Source organism: Pholis gunnellus, assembly GCF_910591455.1.
Source record: "Pholis gunnellus genome assembly, chromosome: 3".
NCBI lineage: Eukaryota > Metazoa > Chordata > Actinopteri > Perciformes > Pholidae > Pholis > Pholis gunnellus.
The window spans coordinates 23,700,487-23,726,529 of NC_136529.1; the positions used below are offsets into that span (position 1 = coordinate 23,700,487).

General features: G+C 43.0%; 2 protein-coding genes across 2 annotated transcripts; both read left to right on the forward strand.

Moving 5' to 3' along the window:
- Positions 1-1,005: 1,005 nt before the first annotated feature.
- gxylt2 (glucoside xylosyltransferase 2) lies at positions 1,006-15,492 on the forward strand. Its single transcript, XM_079157006.1, has 7 exons — positions 1,006-1,426; positions 8,184-8,382; positions 9,466-9,597; positions 11,554-11,805; positions 12,159-12,282; positions 12,829-13,001; positions 14,292-15,492. Exons 1-7 carry the CDS (start codon positions 1,128-1,130, stop codon positions 14,466-14,468), a joined length of 1,356 nt encoding a protein of 451 aa, XP_079013132.1. The 5' UTR covers positions 1,006-1,127; the 3' UTR covers positions 14,469-15,492.
- Positions 15,493-19,390: 3,898 nt separating this feature from the next.
- ppp4r2b (protein phosphatase 4, regulatory subunit 2b) lies at positions 19,391-25,828 on the forward strand. The gene is made up of 9 exons (XM_079186453.1): positions 19,391-19,499; positions 20,164-20,245; positions 20,533-20,703; positions 22,305-22,398; positions 22,499-22,536; positions 22,658-22,732; positions 22,859-23,002; positions 23,096-23,397; positions 24,398-25,828. Exons 1-9 carry the CDS (start codon positions 19,466-19,468, stop codon positions 24,772-24,774), a joined length of 1,317 nt encoding a protein of 438 aa, XP_079042579.1. The 5' UTR covers positions 19,391-19,465; the 3' UTR covers positions 24,775-25,828.
- The last annotated feature ends 215 nt before the right edge of the window (positions 25,829-26,043 follow it).

Below are 26,043 nucleotides of genomic sequence, written 5' to 3' on the forward strand. Positions count from 1 at the left end.
TTTATTAAATTACTGAAGCTACTTGAATACAATTTAGAAGTACTTGCACTTCACTGGACTATTTCCATATGATGCTACTTTATATGCCGACTTTACGACATTCCAGAGGCAAACATTGACATTTTTAACTCTCATATGACAGCTTAAGTTACTAGTTACACTGCACCTACTATGAGCATAGACCATATGAAGCATGTACCCAACAGTAGAAATTAACTACAGCAGTAATGCCACAGGGGCCATTCTTCTGCATACTGAGTGCTCCATACTTAAACACATTCTGCTGCTGTAGTAGGATTTTGAATGCCTTTTATTTTTCACACTGTGGAATTGGTTCATGGAACAAGCCTACAGGACACAGGCTTGAGAGCTAGAGTGGTCACGGGTCCCTGAAACCAAAGCCTCTGCATGTGTGCAATGACTGCTAAGATTAATAATTGCAAACTACAAGGACAAAACTTTCTTTTCAAAACAAGAAGATGAAGCCTAAAAACTTCTCCTCTTTGAAAAGACAAGAAAGGGGTAAAAATGAAATCTACAGAAAGAAATCATACAACATATCATACAACTTTGTGGTCACTTGATGATGGCAATTATTGCATTTATTGCTTTACAAATAAAAACTGAACAGTTCAATCGTTTTTCTTATAAAAAGATACTACATTTAAATATGAATATCCATTTCCTATACATTACACTTACATTATACTTGTTTAAAGAACTGTTATCTGTTTGTTTGTGCACTACATTTTACTGTAAATTTAAATTTTTTAAGTTTCTATTTTTTGCACTGTGTTGATTGATTGTTTAATATTATGCACCATCCACCATGTCAAATGTATTGCATGTTCTGATTCTGACAACAGACACATTTCAATATAATAGTGCGGTAGTACAACCATGGTTACGGTAATGCTGGAGAAGCCACGCCTCCGCCGTGTAATCCTCCATGGACGTGCAGCAGCTTCTCTCCGCTCTCCATCATCATCATCATCATCATCTGCAGAAAAAAAGAGTGCGAGCGGGGAGCGGTAACAAAATGTCAACGCGGGCTGCTCTCCGTCGGCCGCAGACATGAGCGGCGTCCCGTCTGCCTCTTCCAGCCGCAGCAACGAGTCGCTCTCGCCATGCGGATCCACTGCAAAGTAGTTGTGATCGCCGTGTGTTTCGGAGTTTTCCTACTTTTGTACTTTTTGGGGGGCAACACCGCGGACGATCCGCTGTTGCAAGAAGTTGTGGAGGAGAAGGAGGAGGCGAAGAAGGAGGCGAAGAAGGACGTCAACTCTTCCCGGTCGCCCCCGGAGCACGCACGCGATGTTGCAGCGAAGTTTGCGAAGAAATCCGTTGCGCGTGCGGAAGAGGCGCCTCTCAGGGGACGAAAAGAGGGGAGAGCGATCAACGCAGGGGCCGGTGTGAATGCAAAGAGGTGAGAGAGAGGGGGTAGTTGGTGTGTCTTTCCTTACAGCCTTGACGAGCCCCCTTTTTCCCCTCCACGCCTGTTTCCCATTCGCGCGCACGCGAAAAAAGCACCGTTAAACTACTTTAACGTTGGAGAATCCCGTCTTTCCGGTCGGTGGGAAGTTAAAGAGAGCGAGCGCGTCAGCGTTTAATTCGTGCTCCCTCTGCACCAGACGACCCACATTGTGCTGCAAGGACGCTGGCTGGCTTCACAATAGCCTGATCTGTCAAGGGACACTTGCATGTGGGCATATCTGCTGCGCGTGGCTGCATTGTATTTCCATTATGTTTTTATTGTTTTTATTTATTTATTTATTGGACTGTGAATCACGCTGTTGCAATCAGGGGCTGAAATATGAGCAGAGAGCATGACTAATGTGGTTGGGTGGAAACATAGACAGTGTTTGCAGAATGAGTAATAATTAGCTGAATACAAATATATATTTATAAAGAATACAAATCAGCACAGAATGATTTGGGCGGCCTTGTTAACATAATTGCACTGGTGAGATATTACTGGAAATGACAGGAAACCCATCCTGTTTTCACGTCAAAGTCTGCCAAAAAACAATCTAATGTGAGAGTGAAAAAGCTTGTCAGGTGTGATTTGAAAGAGAAGCTGCTCACTGGCAGATGATCTGATTTGCGGCCTTTCAATTTTAGACAAAAGGCAGTTTGTCAGTTGCTATTTCTGTTCAAGAATGGGAGCATTTTTTTTTTTCTTCCTTCATTTCTTATTATGTCTTCCAGCTTTCTAATTCCAGCCGAGCACATCCCTTACGCCCCCCCCCCCCCCCCCCCTCCCCGGGCGGAATGCCAACAATGCCATAATAGCCACAACGTGGCTGTGGAGATACCCGCTCTCTGTAATATGTATTCTACTGCAGAAGCCAGACTGGAGGGTTTCGGGATGCCGTTCGTGAGATAAAAGCCATCAAGGCGTTACACTGAGAAAGGACCTTTTGCGTCCTCCCCAGAAACCCTCGCTCCTCCATGTGTGCTCAGCACTGATAAGGGAGATGGGGTGGAAGGGGTCAACCGGTGGCCGAAAAAAGAAAGAAAAGAAAAAAACACAACAGGTTTGGAAAGCGCTCAAGACTGACAGCTGCGATTAAGGGAAACACACTGAGCATCTGGGCCTCCAAAAAAAAAAACGTTCTCCCGTTTAATTGCACGAGCTAATCAGATGTTTGGGAGGAGAAAAGCCAGAGGAATCCGAACAATATGGGTGTAGCTTTTCTGGCAACGCGCATAGGCAGAAAATAGGCAGATACTAATGCTCTGTTACAGTGGATCATAGGGAGAACAAGTCCAACACGTGGCGCTGAATGATTGATTTTAGTGGCCTCTATAATTCCCCCTGACTTCGGATCATATAGGTGTGCTATATGTGCTGTGTCTTTTGCCTCCTACGCTCTATTCATCTGTGAATCTGAGCGGCCCGACAGATTTCCTGTGCGGCGTGCTTTGTAGACAAACATCCCTGTTTTTCCCAATCATATCATTTCCTCTTGACACATCACACCACTTCCTGTGGTCTAAAATAGAGATCGGCCCCCACCAGACAGACACCATACATAAACCACAGGCTGTTTGAGGGTGTGGGGGGGGGGGGGGGGGGTCAAACATCTGTAGTTGATTAATCAAATAGTGAAATTACAGAAAGTTAGTCTACAACAAAGCACCAAACACTTGCTGGTTCCAGATTCACAAATGTGCGATTTTGCTGCATTTCCCCCCCTGTTTTGAATCATTTAAATGGAATATCTTTGGGGTTTTTGGACTGTTTGTCGGACAAAACAATCAATTTGAAGCATCTGGGAAATTCTGCTATGAATTTTCCACGACTTTCAAGTATTCTATACTCTGAACAGTTAATCGATTGATTAATTGATAATGAATATGTGTCGGTTGCAGCCCTAATAGACGCATAATCGCATAAACAGGGCCTTTTTACCTGTAAGTTGCTCATTTCTTCACTCTTATCCGTTCATCACCTTCAATGTTATGTTTCAAATGCAGAATAATACAGATGTAACCCCCTGTATCTGCTTTGTTACATTGAATCCTGCATCTACAGGAGTAGATGGGCGCAGATACTCTCTGCTGAAACGAATCCCCCGCTCCGTCACTTCAAATATAGAGTTCAGCGGTGCTCCTCGCAGTAAAGAAGTCACTCTCTCGCCGCGGCATTATGCATAGCTATAAAAATGTCATCTTGCATGACTGAACACTCTCTGCTGGGAATGTTTTTGAAATCTCCACGCTTGCCTGTGCAGCCTGACGAGGTTGGAAGGGGGGGGGGGGGGGGGGGGGCGGGCTTGTGTGAGCCTCATCAGGGGCAGTTAAAGCTGCCTGTTAGACTGGCTAACTCACTTTTAATTCACTTGTGAATGAGTCATAGAGGGTGCGGAGGGAGAAAGTTGGAAAGCCGTGCCTCGGGTGAAATGGTTTTCTAAGGAGCAGGATTTTAAGAAGATAGATGGCCGTTTATTAACAGTTACTGATCCAGCAAATGTTGAAACAATTCATTGATTAATTGAACAGCTGATGCATCGACTGTAACATCCCCCCCACTGTCTGTGTGCAGGCTCAATGAAATGACCAGCTCTGGTTTCCCCATTTGCCATCCCGAAGACGCTCTCTCTACGAGCTATACATCCATTGTGGCTAACCCAGCTAGCATGGTTTAGCTACCAGGCAACAGCTGTCTCGCTACCGACGCTTTCCCAGTGTAACTCGCTTCTTAAGATGCATGCCACGGTTGTGCTACGATGCAGATGTAATTCAAGTGTATTAGTATTCAGTACAGGTGTCAACCTCCGGGTCTAAAAAGAGTGAAGCCAATGCTGATGTGTTCTTAGAATGTGCATTCTTTCAAATGGCCATCAGGGGTCGACTCCTCTGGTTGGAAAAATAAGTCAGATTGTATAGAAGTCTATGAGAAAATGACCCTACTTCTCACTTGTTTATTCCCTCAATAAGCATCGTAAACATGAGTTTATGGTCTCAATTGCTAGTTTCAAGTCTTCCTCAATAAAGCATGATCACGCCCAAACAAAACGGTAGTCCACAACCTAACGGGTGACGTCACAGTGACTTCGTCCACGTCTTACATTGATTCAGTACCTTGATGTTCAACATGTGGTCTCATGGATGATTTACTGGGCTTGACCCTCTTAGGTCTTTCAGTGATTCCCTTTTTTAAAGCATGTATAAAATGTCATCGAGTTCAATGAGTACATCTTGGCCGTAGAAAGAGTTGGACTTGACAAACGTTAACGGTACTTTTGGTTTCAGGCCTTTCAGCTGGACAGCCTGAAGTTTGTAAATCATCCCAAAAGGAATGAAAACAGATAATCTGCTTCACATGATAAAAGTTTGAATCAGCCAGCTGTTGATACGTCATTAACTGTTTTTTCGACCAATCGCCACAGCTTTTGTGGAATTTCTGGATTTCCTCTGCTTTGCCACGTCTTGGCAATGTGTTGAATATATTCCAAGCCCTGAGTCGGTCTGACGAAGCATCCGTAGGTTTCCTGGACATGTGGCATTGCATTTAGAAAAGCAGAAGTCTGGTCCACCTCCAGCAAGGGCACGACGGGAAACATGTTCAGATTAATGGTTTTGTAGCCCACTGGTTCATGCTGGATACAAGTCCACCAAATGACCCCGTAATATGCTGATTAATTAAATGTCTTCAAGGTGTTCTTTGGTGTAGTTTGTACTCTTCGCTCTGTACATTTTTCTTTGACATTATCTTCAAAGGTGCTGCTTTTTTCTCCCCCTCCCCTTACATGATTTAAAGGGGTTGGCTGTGGTGCTTTGTAGGCAGGCAGAGGGCTCCTCATGTGCTCACTCTGCAGCCAGTAATGAATTCAATCCTTTTGTACCTCCACTGTGCTTTAAACAAATTCTGACTGCTTCCAGATGTGGGGAACGGTGCCATGACACAAAACATCGTGTGTAGCAGCCCAATGCTTAATGCAACAAAAGGAATTTGTGTTTTTCTTTTGTCCGTCCAATTTTCTGCAGAAATCATTTCAAGGGCATTTTCTTTGCATGAATAAGTGCGACGTAATTGCCCCCCCCCACCCCCCCAGCCGTGCAGGAGATATGGATTGCATTTTCCGCGGGAGTATTGGAATGTGTGTGTGTTCAACGACCTTGACGGAGCGCCGGCCTTTGAAGCGCGGCGGACAAGATCTCTCAGCACCCACTCGTTCGTCCTAATCTGCGGTTCATCATTGTCCCCCGGCCATGCAGAAAACGAAGTGTCACGCTCGGAGGCCGCCCTGCAAACCCACCTGTCAAATTTCACTCTTCACTCCTCCCATCCGTTTTTATGGCTGCTTCCTCCAGGCTCCTTGGGAGACGCATGCCTTTTTGGAAAACCATTTACCATCCACTGTTTACCCCAAAACAACGCTTCATGCTAAAAATAGAAGGGTTCTCTGTTCTTTTAATGTGCCAGTCTTCTCTCCCTGCGGCTATGACAACATTTATGTTGAACATGCTGTTATCACAACCAGCCCCATGGAGCGTGTGTACGTGGACTATGTCGGCCTGCGCTTCGGCCTCCGCTTCGGGCTCCCCCCATTGTACAAATGTTTCCGTATCGTAGTGGGAGTCACTCTGCACTGCTGAGTGTATTTTAACACAACAGCAGATCTGCAGAGGGAGCACATTTTTTACATCAGATAAAGGACCTCCTTGCCTTTTTGAGCACGGAAGAACAAAGTCCGGTGGGACTTAACAGAGCTACAAAAGAAAAGAAGTGTTTGTGTGTGTGTGTGGTTGTGGGGTGGGGGGTGGCATTTCAGAAAAATCCCAGATTTTTCACCTCGTCTGTCTGACAAGGAGGATGAAAGCTTGTTTGTGGCATGCCATTGCCGTTCAACAGTGACATGTTGACGGGTGATTAGAGCTTCCATGTGCCGGGATGGATTTGGCCACAAGTGGAAGTGTTTTCAACAGATATAGTTGCTGGGTGTCAATGGAAAGATCTCAACCTGAATTCATTCTGCTGCAAAAATTCTGGTCAGATTCTGCACATGAAACACACTTGAAAGCCCAGACTTTGAACAAAGGACACCAAACATTCTTACTAAAAAAAAAAAAATAAAAAAGTTGAATTGAGAAGTAGAAAAACACATCGTTACTGCCGTACACTCTGGGTTTGTGCTGCTACAGCCTTACTTTGTCTGGAGACCAATAGCTTATGATGGCTAGCGTTAGCAAACGTAATTCAACCGTTTCGCTGAAAAGTCTTCTTTAGCATTTATCATTAACCTGTAAACGTTACTTGCTTAACTGTCGCAAAAATGTCCAGTGTCTCATTTTACTTTGAAGCTAAATGATTTGAGGCACTTACATTTCTCATTCTTAGTAACCGTATAACTAGCATCATTAGCAATGTCTTAACGAGCCGAGAGAAAGCATATACTTCGCCAGCTATGTTTACTAGCAACCGGCTAGTTAGCTGTAGCTAACATTAATTGTAGTATTTTATACAAATGCTTCTTGTAGTATTTACACTTTGTCACAATTTGAAGCATGAAAAGACGGAGTAGATTTGATCAAAAAGAGCATCAGTGTGACGAGTCTTTCTCTACAGTTAGATAAAGGGGTCGCATTGTGTTATTTTCTTGTTTGCTAGCAATAACGGTAGTTGAGTGTAAATATCCTACGGCTGGGCAGATGGTGGAGAGTAGTTGTTATCTTCCTGTCAAACTTTTAAGCTCATAATGTCGTTGTTTTAAGCGTCTAACTGTAACATCTCTGCTCGTTCTGTGAAGCAGCTGGTCCTGTCAGTTTAAAGCAAGCTAACATTAGCTCAAGCTGATACAGAAATATCAGGTCTTTTTGTTCATAAAATCATCGCTTTTTAAATTGCAATCACAATATCCGTCTGAAAAGAGTTATAGTTATCAAGCTCAAGAAGGTCAGCCCTACTTCTATCCTTTTATTCTGTCACTGAGTCTATGTTTACACGATGAGCAGCTGAGATTGGTTCAAATACCTAAAACTAAAATTGTCAGTTATTATGTTGTCATTAAAATGTGTCAGGCTGAATCACAAAGACGTGTGTGTCAGCGACGCACAACACTTCATTTTCTATTTCATGGATTTATGCAACCAGAAAAAATAATTGTCTGAATGTTATCTTTAATACAAGCACGAAGGCCACGCTTTTGTACAGCGAAAACTGTAAGGAGCAAGAGGTTAATAACCGAGTACTGAATTAATATATAGTTTTGTGTATTTTTATGTAAAAATGTTCATGGGCATGTATGTGTGAGTATTGCTACAAACCCTTATTATTTGGTGGCATAAACAGATCAGAGTTCTTTTACTTTGAACTGTATGGTTTTGACTCAAGTACATCTCTTGTTGAGTACAAATTGCTCTTCACGAGCACCGCTGCCCAATTTACAGTACAGGCGACGAGTGAAGGAAACAAGGTTTGTGTAATCAGTGATCCAAACCCCCCCCCCCCCCCCCCTTTCCCCACACACGGCCTTGGCCCATTTAGATCTGAAAACATCGTTGTAGGCTACATCATTTGTTCACTGAATGGAGTCCATTTGTATCTCCCTGTCCTCATTGAAAATACACTCTAGTGGAACAGTGTTCAGCTTAAACTATTGTACATTTTCTGTTCCCTTTCCCTGTACTAGACTCCGAGCACTTTCTCACCCCTGTCTTTTGCATGCCTGTTCCAGCAAACGTCGGGGTAACGCGGCCCGACCTGGGACCAAGCGCAAGCGGGCGGAGGAGGTCATGCACCTGGCTGTGGTGGCCTGTGGGAATCGTGTGGACGAGACCCTCACCATGGTCAAATCGGCCCTCCTGTTCAGCCTCAAGAGGATCACGTTTCACATATTTGCCGAGGACCTTTTGGCCCCGCAGTTTGAAGAGCGGGTAAGAACCCTCCGATGGCCCCGATGCCCAAATATATACAGTGCGGGGTTTTTACAATAACATCAAATGTGGAGCCGCGGAGACTTTTGCTATAAGCGGCACTTTTATTTTCCATGTACACTTCTTTAGTGAGTCCTCTGACTCCTGATATAATCCAGTGCACGTTAAACCCCCCCCCACCCCCCTCCCTTTGTTATAGATGATATCAAGATCAGAGCAGTTTTAACTCTGACTCCCTCTGGTACAGACATATAACCCTTTTATCTCAAGGCTGGGGAGTCGTATATCACCAAGACACCCTGCTCTTTTTTTCCTCCAGCACCATGCATCACTTCAAAGTCACCTTTACGGAGGTGCCTGGCGGGATTTTGATTAGCTCCACTGATATGGTAACTCACAGTCTATTAACATCGCGTCTGTTAATGGACCTTAAACAGCGCCTAAGCCTGCTTGAACAGCTTTTGAATCTGAAACCCTAAACCTGTGTGTTTGCCGCCGTATGTAGCGGGGGAATCATTGCCATGTGTTTAAAAAAAAAGAAGAAAAAAGAATCCCCTCATGGGAGACAGAGTTGTGCTAGATAATAGGCCACGTATGCCGGGTATGCACAGCTAGGAGCTTATGTCTGGACGCAACGTAAAGAGACATGGTGTCCACGTGTTGAGGGTGATGGGTTTGTACATAATGTCCTCTGATTCCTTGTCCTCGTCGGCACAATGGCCTCGCAGCGCTCCCTCAGTGCGTTTCAGGGCCAAACTGGTGATTATGGAGGGAACTCACCGCCTAACCGGTCGGATAACTCTAGTTTCAGCGATACACTGCAGAGTTTAGGAGGGTGTCGTCCCTTGTTTAGACTACAGCTTTTTAATCAAACAGCTGGCGGACGCATAGCACCACGACACATGGACAGTCGTTTACATTTCATGTCGATAAATCTGTTAAAAGAGAGAGATTAGCTTTCAGAATAGTGTTGATAATGGCTTTTTCTCACACGCACTTTTACTTATTCTAACTTTTTTAGAGTTTTTTTCTAACTCCCGTCAGACAGTTCCCTCTGTTTAAAATGTGTCTCCTTACTTCCAGCTGAACAAGTGGCCCCGCTCCGTCTCCGCCAAGTTCCAGCACAGGATCTACCCCATCACCTTCTCCGTGGGGAACGCCGACGAGTGGAAGAAGCTCTTCAAGCCCTGTGCTGCTCAGAGACTCTTCCTCCCCGTAAGCCTGCAGCACTTATCTCCTCTCATATCCTCACCGTGCATAATGTCCTTAACCCATGTTACGGACGAATGTCGTGAATCCATTTAATTTCTACTTAAACAGCGTTTTCCCACTCTTTTATTTCATCCCAGTGCGTGGTTATAGGTCACTCATTACTGTGATTATTGATGATTTCACACTTTTTCTGCAGCATTCACTTAACGAGCGGTCTCCAGAGGCTGAATCCGGCGATTTCATCGAGTGACGGCCATTGATTTTTATTTTTCTGCTGGTGTTCATTGAAACAACTTAATAAGCTCACTTGCCGTGTAATGAAGACATGGCAGTGCAGACAGATCCATAGGTCATTTCTCTGGCTGTAAGGCGAATACCTTTTGAGAACCCTGTAGTCTCTCTGCCTCTGGATTATGGAAAGGTCCGGATCGGTCCATCCTGATCCGGCACCGTCGCGTCCTTCCGCAGATGTTTTGGCAGTTAATGCTGCAAAAAAAATCCAATTCTGTTCTTGAAATTGGTCTGTTACACTCCTTTTACACCGAGCTCTCAGGTGGGTTGGGTCAGTCTTAAGAATTGGGTCAGACCTGCACATATGTGGTGGATCCCCCAGTGTGCCTCCTGTCTTCCACTACGGGAAGTTCACCAACCGTAACTTCAGGTGTTCTGGCCATTGTCGTGGGTTCTTCTTTTGATTCCACTGTTCTCCCCCTGCTATGGGAGAGAACTAACTAAAGCTTCAATCTTTCCCTCTGAGATGTATATAGTAAGTATAAAGTAGCATTAAAGGGAAATACTCCCAAGTAAAGTGCCAGTAGGTTGAAATTGTACTTGGAGTAAATGTACACACACACACCAGCACCCGCTCCTCGCTGCTGTCAGCAACATAATTCCAACAGAGGCAGCGCAGTCCGTGGTGGAAACACACTGCAGCACGGTGACGTGGTTTAGCTCTACCCACTGGTTTTTAAGTGCTACTGTCTTTACCCTGCACCTCGTCATCCCGGTTAGCTGTGTTGTAAGTGTTGCATATCCTAAATGGTGTATTGTGACCGGTGCACTCTGTGACATTATGTGATACTTATAAACAGTGAAGGATCACATAATGTACTCTGTCCTTATACTATATACTGGGGAGTCACTTCGGTTGTATGAATATAGTGTAAACTCTCAAAGTTTCTCAGCTCTGAAGCGTGAAATCTTACGTCCGCCAAACTGTCCGAGACTGTGATTTGTCTGCAGTACAGTGACGGCACAATTCATCAGTAGAGACGGGATTGTCTTATCCTTAACTCATCTTATTGTTCTTAGCAGACACTAGCAGTCCGCATTTTCTTCTCCCACTGCAGACCACAACTTCGATGTTTGATGAGATGTGAATTCTTCCACAGATCACATCACACCACTATTAATAACTCTGACTTCTGAAATCCGAGGTGGTCAACCTTTTCTGAACTGAGGAAATGTATAATGTTGAACTATATGTAAAGCTGTGGATATACACACATAAAACGAGGCCGTTGAAACAGCTCAAACTCAACTTCATCCAATGAAAAAACTCAGCCCAGTGTTGCCAACCCTTTACCAACAGAAGTAGCCAGCAGCACTTGCTCCAAAAGACCCTAAATCTACCAAGAAAGTCACCAAGTCTGCAGTTTTATTAAAATATCTAAGGGTTTGTTTGATGTTGAATCCCCCCCACTCAGACATTATGTTGATCTGGTCTGAACTGAACCTCTTGATGCTTTCTGCATACTTTATAAGTTATGTTTTATGAATATGTAAGTGGCTGTCTGGGAGAGCAAGCAGTTTGTGCCAAAGAGGAGGTGCGCCTAACAGTGTAGTATATCACCGTTTGTCATTTTAGATTATTTCACGGTGTATTGCCCGTCCTTGCGCTTTAGATGAACGACCATGGTCGTGAACGTCCCGATGATAAATGTAGTCGTTTCCTCCCAGGTCATCCTGAAAGACGTGGACTCGCTGCTCTACGTAGACACCGACGTGTTGTTCCTGCGGCCCATGGACGACATCTGGAGCCTCCTGAAGTCCTTCAACGGCACCCAGCTGGCAGCGATGGCCCCGGAGCACGAGGTCCCGAAGATCGGCTGGTACAGCCGCTTTGCGCGCCACCCTTTCTACGGAGTCACGGGGGTCAACTCCGGCGTCATGCTGATGAACCTCACAAGGATCCGCAGCACAATGTTCAAAGTGAGCTTCCAGACGTAGTCGTACGTGGAAAAATACATTCAAAATAAAAAAAGCCAAAGTGAGCTGTGATTTCCCTTTTGCATTCTGAAGGTTGTTTTCTTTGGGCTCCAGTCACAGTGCTCAGAGTGGGCCGCGATTGAAGCTGTCTGATTACCGCGCTTGAAGCACAGACTTCTGCCCTCAGAACTCAATTTAGCAGCTCTCCAGCTCTTAATACTGCCAGCAGATTGCAAATGGCAGCGGGCATGTAAATGTGCTCCTCCTTTGATGATGTGTTTTTTTGGAAGGGCAAAAAAAATTAATTCTCCGGAGCTGTTTGCGAGTGAATGTTGTTGTTGTTGTTGGTATTTCAGAACAGCATGATCCCCAGTGGCCTCTCATGGGAGGATATTCTACATCCACTCTATCAGAAGTACAAGAACCACATCACCTGGGGAGACCAGGACCTCCTCAACATTATCTTCCACTACAACCCAGGTAAAGCTCTTCTACAATGATAATAGCGCACAGTATTATCACACTGAAAACACATCATGTACCCATAAAAGGATGCTTCAACGAGGTCCATTGAAGGCCCACAAGAGGCATTACCGCAATACCAAACTGTGCACATTTTGCGTTCAACACAGCAGTTTCAACATGTTCACATCAATTGTGTCTTATTTCACTGTTGATAAACCGGTCTACATCATGTAGCTGGATTAGCAAACAACACAGGCAACGTGTGGCTGCAGGCAACGGCAGACCTCGGCAGCAGACTTGAGTTCCAGCTGCAGCGGCCAGATGCGGGCGTTAAGTGCTCTCAGAGCGACGGTTGAGCTGGCGTCGCTGGTGTTGGTGCATTGTTGTTTTTGTTGGGCATGATCCCCTTGTAAGTTTGAGGAAGGGTTAGATATGTATGTTCTATACCGTAGTTCAAAACTAGCTATCTATATGCATCACAAACCTGCCTTTTTAAAAACCTTCATGAGTTACAATGATGATGTGTTCTTGTGTGTTTGTGTTCTTTGTTTCTTCCCCCAGAGTGTCTCTTCATCTTTCCCTGCCAGTGGAACTACAGGCCAGATCACTGTATGTACGGGAGTAACTGTAAAGGGGCGGAAGAGGAGGGCGTGTCCATTCTTCATGGCAACCGGGGAGTGTATCACGACGACAAGCAGCCAGCGTTCAAAGTAGTCTATGATGCAATACGTGACGTAAGTATCCCCGTAGGATACATTCACGTTTTACTGAGACAATATGGTGTTGATGCATAGCTCTGGGATAGAACCGGATTTGGTCGCTCAAATACGGTAACAAGCTATTTTAATCAGCTGTAGTAGAAATAAAAACTATATGATATATGTATGTGCCCAATGACTTTCCACTAGAAAACATTTTCAGTCATGTGCATTTATGACATAAATGTGTTTTATATACATGAACAAACGTATAAGTGAGATAGTGGATCTATCTGTAGAAATGGAGCATTTCAGTTATGTTACAGCAGAACAACACAGGTACTAATAACTAATCACGCTAACGATGGCGGCCTTTCATTCAGGTGCGTCAGGCCGTGGGTCCTGGTGTTATCCATCGTTAACGCTAATAGTTACACCTGTGCTGTTTTGGCTCTGGCACATCAACACACCTGCTGTAAAACGAGCTCTACGGAGGTTGTGGAACGGAGGAGTAATATAATGAATAGTATTATGATATATTATTGTTTATAATTCTCGTTGATGCGTTAGTGGTTTATTAAGGAAAGGCCAAGTTATTTAGAGTAATTGTGAGTATTATGTGGCTGCAGCATTAAGACCTATGCAGCTAATTATCCGACTTAGCATCTCAAACCTTTTTTGAATAAACCTAAAATATTGAGGAACCAATACACTCTGCATCATCGGAACATTTTGGTAAATACTCTTAACTGTTTAACCAGAGTCATGTACAAAGCTCAATATACATTTTAAGCTGTGTGCCTCCTGATACAGTCTGACACGCTATGCTTAGCCTTGCATAGTGCAAAGACTGGAAGCAGGGGGAAACTGCTAGCCCTGTGGGAAAACTACCCCTCCCATCAAGTGGAAAGCACTTGATATTGATCTTTTCACCAGACTCGTAGGTAAAGAAGCATAGTTCCCGAAATGTTGCACTGTTCTTTTAATGCCTTCAGCTCAGAAAATGAGCAGCTTTGAGTATTTTCTCTGTGATACAAATTCTCTCTTGCTTGCATTAAACAATCTGGGTCATTTTTTTTAATTTAGAATTTGTTTTCTCCGGCTACCGAGTCAGTTCCCCTCCCTGCTCCGCGGAGATAAGCCTCTTAAAGACGAGCTGGGTCATAATTTATGATTAATACAGAACACCCTCACCCCACCCCTGCTGATGGAATTTGTAAACACCATTTAGCCCGTTGATATGTCCCATTTAAAAAAAAAAAAAACATCAAACTGAAATGGCATTGGGATCCGAACTGACACAGGACAATGATTCTATTCCTGCAGTTTCCCTTCGAGGACAACATGTTCCAGTCGCTGTTCTACCCCATCCAGACCAAGTTCCTGGACACGGTCAACACCCTGTGTGGTCGGATCCCTCAGGTCTTCCTCAAGCAGATAGAAAAGACCATGAGGAAGGTGTTCGAGGACAAAGTGGTGCGACGCGTCAGGCCGCACAAATAGACTGATGGAGAAATGGACTCCCTGTTTTTTTTAATCTGACGACGCAGAGGACCGTCTCGCTGTGGATTGTGTGTCACACCGGCGTCTCCCAGTGCGAACTGTGGGCTCTGTGTTTGCTGTGTGTTCAACACACACACACGCCACTTCCTGGATTTGGTCTCGTGAACATTGGTGTGGGTAATAAGCCTATTATTACAGAGAAGCATACAGTGCTGGTCAGTGATGCCGTAGAATAGGTTTGCCTTATTGTCGTCTTAAAATGTTCACATCCCAGTTTTGAAATGTATGAGAATATTAAAAAGAAGGAAAAAAAAGCGACATTCTTTTTATCAAGAATTATGAAAGTATGAGCTCTACATCACAACTCTGGGCTAAAAGCAAAAAATTAAGGCAAATTTACATCAACCGAGAGTTTGACGATGGCATCTCCCGTTTTTCATTTCCCCTCGTGAACACGGTGAACAAAGTCACTTTGGAGAGCTCTGCTACTTGAAGTAGTAGATTCATAAACCGCTCTTCTACAATCATGTGAATGTGTTGCCAGCAAATCACTGGAAACGTGAGCTTGGGGTGAATGAGAAGAGTTGCCAAATGCCACTGTCAGTATTGACCACGGCACTGCCGAGGAGGTGTGGGAGTTCATGTTATAGCCGAATGTTAAAATGCACTTTCAGAACAATATTGAGACCGAAATGGTTTGTTTGTACGCAGCATGTCCACGTCCGATGCTACACTGTCCGAGGGAATCAAAACCAAAAGTGCTAGCTTTTAAATACATAGTTACAAGCTCCAGATTATGTGCCGTGCAGATATTCATGTTTACTACAAGAAAATGAGTGTGTGTGTGTGTGTGCTTGAGGGGGTCTCTTGGTTTTTAATATGTTGTATGGTCTGTTGTGAACACATGGGTCACATGTTTTAGCAGCAGTACATTCAACGTGGTGTAATGATCTAAATGTGTCATTCGAACTTGAAACTGGACTTGGCTGTGCAGTCAACATGTGTTTCTTAAATAAATCAATGCAATGTGCTGAGTCTCATTTATATGTAAATATCAGTAATTATATGGGAATGGAAATGTACCGAAGGTCTGCAAACGGATAAAAAGGTAAGACACATTGCTGGATCGCAACACAAAAGATTTGTCTTGATGCAACAACCTGCCTTTATATGTAGTTTGGTTTGATACTTGATGTGTTCTACTTGTTTTGATACTGGACTTTAACTGAGCTTAGCACTGTGTGTTTCACCAATCGTTTATTGTAGTGATGTAAGACATTTTAATGTTTGAGGAAAAACAGAAGATGTTGAGATTCCCCCAATTTCTGTGCCTAAAGTGTTTCAAACAAATCCTTTTAACCCAGTTTCGGTTCCTGACTCCATGTCGGGCTCATTGGGAACATTACATTTGTAATAATGAGGCAGTTTCACACAAAATGTTCAAAAATGGGTCAGTTTTATGTCATCGTGCCCCGAACAATACACACGGTGAGCAGCATGTGAAACTACTGATAAATAAAAGATTTTTTTAGAAAGAGCCCAGAGCATTCGTCAAATCGCAAGAGAGCTTAAAATTGACATATTGTTGAATAAAGTCTGGCCTACATTTCGCTCTGTGAAGGTTACCTTTGTGTAGAAATGTAAGTAAAAATCAACGCTTCCAGACTAATTTATAACTGATTTTAACTATAACTGGATACGTATGCACATGCACATATTAATGTTTCAAATAAATAGCTGAGAAATCTTTGATCTCTGATCTCTAGACAGCCCAATCCTTCGTATGCTCATTTACTATAATTATATTTTATATCAGTCCAGTTCAGGTGTAATTTGAATTAGTTTGCACAAGATTATGACGGAAGTCTCTGCAGTCAGAATACAGTATAAACTGTATTCTGTACAATTAAACTTAATCAGTGCTCAGTGTGTGGTCATGGGCTTGATGTGAAATGATAATAAGGGAATGTTGTTGACATGTGTGAGGCCTTCTGCAATAGTAACACTGTGAAAGCAATGCAAACATTTGACACTTTACTGTTTTGTTTTTTAATTGCAAAGACTCGTATTTTACTTATATTATGTATTGCAGTATTATTGTATTGTATTGTACTGATAATTCACTTTGTGACTTGAGAAAGTCATGGTGTGGAGCAGTGATCTGAGGGTTGTTTTTGTTTTTTAACCTTCAGGTGTGTCCTCATTCCAGACCCCAAACAGGTCCAGCAGCCCTCGGCTCATCCTGCGTCCCAGACTGGCTCCTCACCTGTGACCTCGGCTTGAAGATGCAGTCTGCCCTCTGAGAATACACGGTAAGAAGGTCAAGGACTCCACAGAACCTGAACATCACATTTAGGTTTGTACTTTATTGCTCTGTTGCTTTCATAGTCTTCCAGACAATCGTTAACTTCAGAGTGCAGAGCACATTTTTACACAAATTACATTTATATTAACATAAAATAACTATGAGACGCAAAACTCAAGCAAACCACGAACAAAACAAGCAGTCTCGGGTTAAATTGGAGTAATGTGTTATTTTAAGGAGTCTATCTTTGGGGTGAATCTTATTCCATTTTTTTGTAAAGCTTAATTTCATTAGCTTAATTTTTGTTGTACGCTACAGGGTATCTGTGATGAAGCTTCCAGACTAATTTATAATTCAGGCTCCCTCGGTGCACCTGAGTGGTGAACTTGGGGCCCGGGGTGGGATCGAAGAGAACGGCCCTGAGGGAGTTTATTTGCGAAGCGGGAAGATTCAAGTGATTTGCGAATCTTCGCCGAGCTCTGTGAACTGTTTCGAATGTGTACGTCTTTAACGCGACAACAAGAAACTGTGTCGAATAATTCATCAAAAAGGACACAATTGCCAGAGACACAGTTATTCATATAGTATAAACAGTATTGTCGAATAAATAGACCTGAATTTGTGAAAAAACATGTCTGGCACACTTGCAGTCTGAACGGGGGGGGATAGCCAATTGTGGGTTTTATTCATTCAATCAAACAACGCAGCAGTGGTCGTTGCAGACACACGTGGCAGAGGTATGTAATCTGCTGAGTGCACGTTTGCACTTCTATTCTTTTGATCATGTATTATTTATTGCATGACATTTACTTTAAATGAAGTATTGTTGCATTGTGGCACCGATCCTTTTAATTGAATATGTGACGTGAGGAAGTCCTCTGTAGGATCCCAGCACCAACCTCCCAGACTGGCTCCTCACCTGGCTGGGACCCGTGGTCTTCCCGTGCAGCATCCCCTCGCTCCGCATGCAAAGGCAAGATAAGATTCATATAGCACATTTCGGCAACAAGGTAATTCAAAGTGCTCCACACTAAACATCAAGAAGCATCGAGACAAAAGAAACCAAAGTAAACACACCAGAAAACAATCTTAAAGAGCCAAGAGAGTAGAAAACTAAAACAGGCTGAACTTGACTGAGACAGGTATGAAATAAGAATATAAGTTGCAGTGCGTTGTAAGAAATGTTTTAATAAAAGGCAGCGGCAAACAGAAAAAGTCTACAGGAAGCCAGTGTACAGTAAAGACCTCAGAACTGGAGTGATGTGATCCACTTTCTTGGTCTGAGTGCAGACTCCAGCAGCAGCTTTCTGAATCAGCCGATACAGATGGATAATTCATATGTTTTGCATTGATTCTCTTAAGATTTTAAATGCATTTCCCCTGGTATGCATTTAGGAAAGGAGAAGAGAAGAGAGGTATTCAAAACATTTCAGGGAGATACCAGATCACTGAAATATCATCACTTGAGCTTAAAATGCAACTAAACCTGCCGTCCAAACACAGAAACATTTATGTGGCTAAAGGCCTGCACACTGTCTATCATCTGATAATAAATGAATTCCACCCTCAGCAGTCCGGCGCACCACACTGCCGGCACTCTGAGCTGAGTTCCTGTGTGTCAGCCAGGGGGCCAACTTGGCAGAACCAGCCAAAAGTGTGTGTACAGTCCAAAATAAACAAAATAAACAAACCATAAGAAAAAGCCTCCCCGAGACCCTGAAACCATCTTTTTAAAAGCTCAAACAGTGCTTCAGGGAAACATCTGGACCACTCCTTCATCGCTGGAGCGCAGGTTCAGAACCGTAACACAGATTCGGTAAACAGTTTTTTCACTGCAGCCGGAAACTTTCATTTCTTTTAACTGAATTCTTGTTGTTGGTTAACAGTTCACTATTGACATCCCTCCTGCTAACTATGCTCGAAACCACAATGTTGAATGTTACAATATCAGCAACAGTATCATGTTGTATGTTTAATTTGTTACAGTCAGAAAGAGAGGAACATTTGATGAAAATAAAACATGTTTTTAAAGTCATTATTAGCACTGTAAAGTTATTATTAACGCATATCGGTACTCGGTATCGGAAAGTAACCCAGTGTAAGTACATATATGCATTGCATCCATATACATATATACATATATACATGTATATATATATATATATAAATAACTTTGTTGTTGATGTTTGTATGTATTTGTAGTCATATTTCATGATACCTCTTAATAAATATATTGCTATATTGTTATTTTTGTTATAATCAATTATTACTTGTATCTTATTTCATAGGTTATTATTCCTCTTGCCATTACAGTGCCTTGTATATATTTGAATAACATTAGATGTTTGTATTTATTTGTAGTCATATTTCATTATACCTCTTAATAAATATATTGCTATATTGTAATGTATTTTATTTTTGTTATAATCAATTATTACTTTTTTATTTTATAGGTTATTCTTCCATAACGGTGTCGCTCTGCAATTTTATGTTGTTGTATGTTATTGTATAGCTTATTCTTCCATAATGATGTCGCTCGTGCCTCATCTGTTGCTGAACAGGCAGTGACCTCACGGCGCCATGTTAAAATGCTCCCTCCTCTTTGCCTGGGAGGTCTTAGCATAGCTAGCAGCAGCTAAACGACCAGTCTGCTTCTTTACATCCACTAGACTGACAAGAGAGCAACGGCGTGATGGAAATTGACTCGCTTCAAGAGGCGCTCAGAGGTCACTTCTGTTTACTTCGACAGATGTGGTGTTTATCGAGACCACACGTTGTACGCGTGCCTCCGAATTTGCTATATTATTAAAAAAAAAAAATGCACACGGATTCTAGCTAACAAGCTAATGTTGCTTGCTAGCTGCTAGCTAACGCTAACTGAACGAGCGTTTTTTACGGAAATGGTTAGCTCTCTGTCCAATTCATTAGCCAGGGGAAGAAAGCTAACCAAACTGTGATGCTTCTTTTTAGCCGTACTCCCGAATGCATATGTATTTAATAATATAATTTGATTTAATGTAGCTAACGGACGTTATTGTTCTGAGAGGAAATAGCTGGCCGGTGTCACCGGCTAATCGGTAGACTGCTGTTTTACCGGCTAACTTCACATGCTAGCCACAGTGCGTTAAACTTGAGCTAGCATAGGGAGCTAGCTTAGATGGATAGCACCCACTAGCCTACCAACCTTATGTTATGTAAATAGCTAAATGGACAATGTTGTCGCCAGAGACCCGCTAAACAAGCTTCGTTTAGTCTGCTTAATGCAGCCAAAACACCCAAAAGCTGTACAGCCGAGTTATTAAAAACTGGAGGTTAAATCAGAGCCTGTCCTCCTGATCAGGCTAAAGTACACAATGTAATGTCGGTGTGTATTTGTTTTTCTCTCCTCAGATTTTGATAAGAAAGCAAAGTCGGAGTCGTCTCCTCTTCTGGAACAGTTTCTATGTCACATTGCCAAGACTGGAGAGACCATGTAAGTGAACATAGCAGATCAATGACTAACGTTACTACAACACCCATATATATTATTATTTATGATACAACTGTTTTCATAATCATTGTAAATGTGCAGCAGGTCCAGCAAAAATGTTTATACGGAATTTGCAGAATTTATATTTTCTTAGTTTATCGTGCAATTTTGATGTCAGTGCAACTGTGTGCCATTGCCTCTTCCTGTGTGACGTGCAACCATTGCATGCAACCCAGTTGTTCCTGTATACTAATGTGTTGATCCCCACTCTGCTTACCATTTTCCTCTAGGGTTCAATGGTCTCAATTTAAGGACTACTTCCTGTTTAAATTGGAGACGGTGATGGACGACTTTAGCACCTCAGCATCTGAGCAAAGAGGTCCCGCAAATCCCAACGTGGAGTCCATTCCATTTGAAGACATGAAGGAGAGAATCCTGAAGATTGTGAAGGGTTACAATGGGTAGGTGACCAGCTGAAATAGCGCATATCTGTCAGACAGTGATAGTGGCAGGCTGACTGTATGGATGGAGAAGCCAGATATAGCTTGTCTGGTTCTGGATGCATCTGTTCTACAACATAATTATTATGTTTTTCATCCTGTGTGACGACTGTAAAATTATGCACAGTATGCCCATTTTTGTCGCGATGTGTCAGTGATGGTGCAAAGTAATGATTCATGGGTGACACAAATCTCAGTGTACTCATGCTGTGTAGACTATCTACTGACACATTTGTCCTCTGCAATGATGGTGATGCAACGCAAGAGAAGACCTGATTGTGAGGCTGTTCGGATCCATTTTGATATGAGACGCAGACACACAGGTGTAGAACGGAGCTTAACCCAGACCCAGTAAGACTAACTATAACTTAGACCCAGCCCAACTTGAGGGGTTTGTCCTCGGTTACTTGGAAGCAAGCGGGCTCGTGGCGGCTTCTACATCAGATGCTAACCGGTAAAAGGAAGTCTAAGGGGCTTCTAAAAACGCTAGCCGTGCTGCTTTCATCCAAGGTGCTTGGGCTGTTGCACTCCTGTCGGCCCTGCGGTTACTATCCAACCAAAACCCGGGCGCTACTATGATGACAGTAAACCTCACGGACTAAATTGAACAAAGTCAAAACGAATGAAATGGATTTCCAGCACAGTAAATTCCCGTATGGTGGCTTTACTGCTCCATTTATCTGTCTGTTTGGCTGACATTTCAACACAGATGTTGTGATGTCTTTGGACAGTTTTTATCTCGGGACGCAGCCATTGCGTTAGGGCCGAGCTATAAGGAGAAAACGTTGTTGTTTGTATATTTCTGACTAAATACCTTGTGGAGATTGTGTAGTGTGGACTATTGGCATTGGTGGTTTATTGGCATTGGTGGTTTCATAAAATATTTACCCAATGAGGTTTTTGATAAACATTCAACAGTGATGGAGGATATAATAATTAACGAGCCCCTTAATGATCCCAAAAGTTGTAAAAGTAAGTGTTAAAGTAATGAAACCAAAGTGATAACTACGTCAAATAGGCTTGAATCGACAGGAAATTGCCCGACAAGAAGTTTAATAATCAATTGATTGTCTTGAGTTTTTTTAATGCCGTGTGTCCAACCTTTTGCAAATTTGCGGCTTTTCTTTATTTTATTCGACAGTAAACTGAACATCTGAAGAAGACACCGTGGGCTCTGGGAACCTGTGATTGATATTTTATATGTTTTCGACATTTTATAGAACAAGTAATGAATCAAGGAAATAATCATCCGACTACTTGATTATGATAGTTTGTAAAAGTTAGACGTGATTGAGTGAAATGTTTAATAAGTATAAATGATCCCAAATGCTATTATTTGACTACTGTCGTGTAATCGCGCTACAGTAGTGTACTCTATATTTTTACCTTCTGTCGTGATGTTGATGCACAATAACTCCAAAGCGCCAGCTATCCCCGAGTTCTTACCAAATTTACTAAATAAAAGAATGAAACAAAATGTGCTAATTAGTGTAGAAGACCACTTAAATGACACATCTTCTACTCGCTGTATATTCACTCTGTTGCTCTTTTCTTAATTTCAGAATTCCATTTACGATCCAGCGCTTGTGCGAGCTGCTCACAGAACCCAAGAGGAACTACACAGGAACAGATAAGTTTCTTCGGGGGGTGGAGAAGGTATGTCCTCATCATCGTGGCTGTTTTTTTTTTTCTTCCTTAAATTTCTAACCTGCGCTCGCCTGTTATCACTCATTTATGAATTCTTGTTTCTGTCCAGAATGTAATGGTGGTGAGCTGTGTTCACCCAACCTCAGAGTAAGTGTCTCCTTCAAATGAACCACTTTTCCTTTTAGAATAAACTAAATAACAACTGGATGTCATGTTTTGGTGAATCGTGTTTTAAAGGGTTTTTGTTTTTCACAACTTGCGTGTGCAGAAAGAATGGATGCAGTGCCGTGAGCAGAATGAACGGAGTGATGCTTCCTGGGAACACGTCTGCTTTTACAGAGAGGTTGTGTTGGGGACAGATGTGGTCCTTGATCCTAAAATACACATAAGAAATATATTTGTCATTGTTAAAATGTTAATATTTTATTTTTTTTCAGTCCTTTTCCTCATGTTTTGATGTTTTTATTAGGAAAGTGAACGGTCCTGGAACTCCCCGGCCGCTGAACCGACCGAAGCTGTCCGTGGCCCACTCACTAGCAGCCAACGGGCTGCCCGACAGCACCGACGACAAAGACCTCAACGCAGAGCAGGACGACGACGACAAAGACTCCAGGTATGTCGGAGGCTATAACGCACCAGGAAATCTATTAAAACCCGCTGTAATCACATTTTGTATCTCCTGCGTCTCCTTTTTTTGGTGCGCCAGCGAGGTGTCGGCGTCAGGAGGCTCCCTGGGGAGCTCGGTGAAGAACAAACACCAAGAAGACGAGGAAGAGGACATGGAATCCGAGCAGCAGGAAGTGAAGAGACTTAAGTTCAGCAAGGACGACGAGGACGACGACGACGAGGATGAGGAGGAAGAACAGGAGGCGGACACGCTGAGGCCTTTACACGCCACCTGCCTCTCAAAGGAGGCAGAAGCCATGGTGCAGGAGGACGACGAGGAGAAGGCTGGGTACGGCAAGGAGAATGAAGCCTCCAGCAGTGCCGCCTCCGCCGAGGACCAAGGTACTGTGGATTTCATTTTTTACGTGCCGTGTGTGTTAATTGGTTTGTTTGTGATGCGTTACTGAGGGGAAATTATGGTATGGACTGTTCATGCGCCAACACTTTCTTTAAAAAGCCGAGTTCACTCAGGTAGGTGATGGGGAAACGTGAGCGATGCTGCAATTGCACTTTATTTGGCTGCACATTGAAGTCGGTGGCCAGTTTGTTAGCCACAGGTGCGTTAATGTTTCTAAATCAACGTGGGTAGTCTAAATAACAAAAAACACCTCTCTGTTACTGGATATACCGTTCAACAGCACAACAAACTGTAGCCTCCAAAACCATCATGAAGTTGTTTCAACACATCTCTAAAACCTTTCTACTGCCCGCTTGATTGGCCTGCATTAGTTTTTGTACCGTATTAAATGCTGAAAATGTCAAACCTACAGTGTGACGGGCAATGACAGTTCATCACTAGTTGAGCTGTAAATTATTGACTTTATTTAAATGATTGTTCGTGTCCTTTGATTTGAATAATTATCATTTTACATGAGCAGCTTATTTCAAACTAACTTTGTAATGTCATGTAGTAGGGTCAGGGTGGATGGTGACCTTGTTTACAGTGATGAACACACACGTATGAGGACGAGGGAGACCCAACACCAGATGAACTATATCACTCCCACACATTATGTGCTTTGTAGGAATGTGCATTTCAAGCAAAAATACTGTTAAAAAATCACTGGGAACAATAGATTATTCTTCCAAGATGCCCCGACCTAATGTGGGCAATCTTCAGGCTTAAGATGCTGAATGTTAAGATGTTATACTCTTTTCTTTAAATACGTCTAAAAATGTAAATGTGATCTAGCTTTTCTGCAACAATGAAAGGAAGCTGGTACCAGCCGACACACAAAGCAGTCGTTCATTTATCTCGAACCGTCGGGGAAATATTTGGGTCCTTTCACTCGAAACACACTCTGTAATCGCGTCTTCTTTTTTTTTTTTTTTTGCACCACAGAACCAACGAGCAGCACGCAGGCCGAGGCGTGTGCGAGCTCCGGTCCGGAGGCCGAGCGGGCCGAGAGGGAGGTGCCGTGCGGCTCCCAGGAGGAGGGCAGTGACATGGATCAGACGGAGCAGCAGGCGCCCGCAGGCGTCCTGGAGAGCCCCGACACCAGCAGGGACAGCGAGGAAAGCAACAGCGACCCAGTGAGCAGCAGCAGCAGCAGCAGCAGCGGTAGCAGCAGCTGTAGCATAGAGGAGAGTTTAGAAGCCACCAGAGAAGACATCGCGCTCGCTCCCTCCAGCAGTACGCCTGAACCTCCTACAGAGGGCGCCATGGTAAGTGCCACCTTGAACACTGGGACCACTGAGGAGCCCATGGAGCAGGACTAGACTGAAGCCATGTGTGACCATGAACCAGCTTGTCCTTGAATCCAGCTTGACTGTCACTGGGAACGAGGACAACGATACCTCGTACACAGGACGGACGCCGCCTCGTCCCCACTTTTTGGACACTCCTCCAAAATGGCTACCTGGCATTGATGTGGGCATACAAATAAATTCTCATTTGAAGTTTTCTTTCTTTTTAAACTGGAATATTTTATTGATCTTCTTATCCTCTGTTTTAAAGTTTCCCTTAAAAGGGGGGTTGTTTTTTTTTTTTTTTTTTAATGTTGGACGGGGTTGTTCGGATGCCGGGGCGGTCTGGATCCCGCGGTGGTCCGGTTCTTTCTCTTCTACCGCTCACACCAACCATTCGGACCTTGTGACCAGATTGATCTGAGCTACCGCCACCGTTTTTGCCCCCCACACCACCACTATATTATTACTCCACCAAGTTCCACCAGGTTGTTGAGAACATGCATTGAAATTGATTTCTCTCTCCTTATGAGATGAGAGGCTTTTGTTTTCTCCATTGTGTCCTTATAATATTTTAACCATGTTTTTTTTTTTTCAATGATACACTACCCATCCCACTAACAATACAATGACATGCTACCTTGTTGAGGCGTCTTCTGTAAAATGATATATTTTGGATGCATAAAACCACCATAATTTATATGATCATTTCAATTCAATTAGTTATTTTGGAGTATGTTTTTTTTTTAATTTTTTTTATTTTGTTTCGTCTGCCAGTTGTAGTTTACAAAACCAGCTGTAAGTACAAAGATGACTTCTGCTTTCTTTGTATTGTGATGTCACCATGTTGTTTCACCGACCGATAATATGGAGCAGTCTCTGGTTCCAGCTCTACACCTGTTTCTGCAGCTGTACTTTTTGATATTTAGAATTTTAAATTTCTGTAAAGTAGATTTTTGTAGATTGTAATACAGTATGTGTTCACTGCCTTTGTGAAACCATATATAATTGTATAATTTCTGTGTATACTCTGAATGCTTTTGCTTTCAGTGCGGTATTCAGAAACGGCAATAAATGTTAACATTTTTATGCGTGGTGGTCTTTCTTACTTTTTAGTTTATGTCGCCAGAAGCGACTCGTTGCCGACATTAGCTACGCTTGTGCTTTTCCTGCTGACTAATCAAATTGACAGTAGTTTCATTGCTTTGACACTTGGAACTACCTTTTTATTCCTCCACTTCTATTTTGGAAGTTAACCTTTGACTCGATCAAACTCCGCACTGCCTACTTATTGTCTGCAGT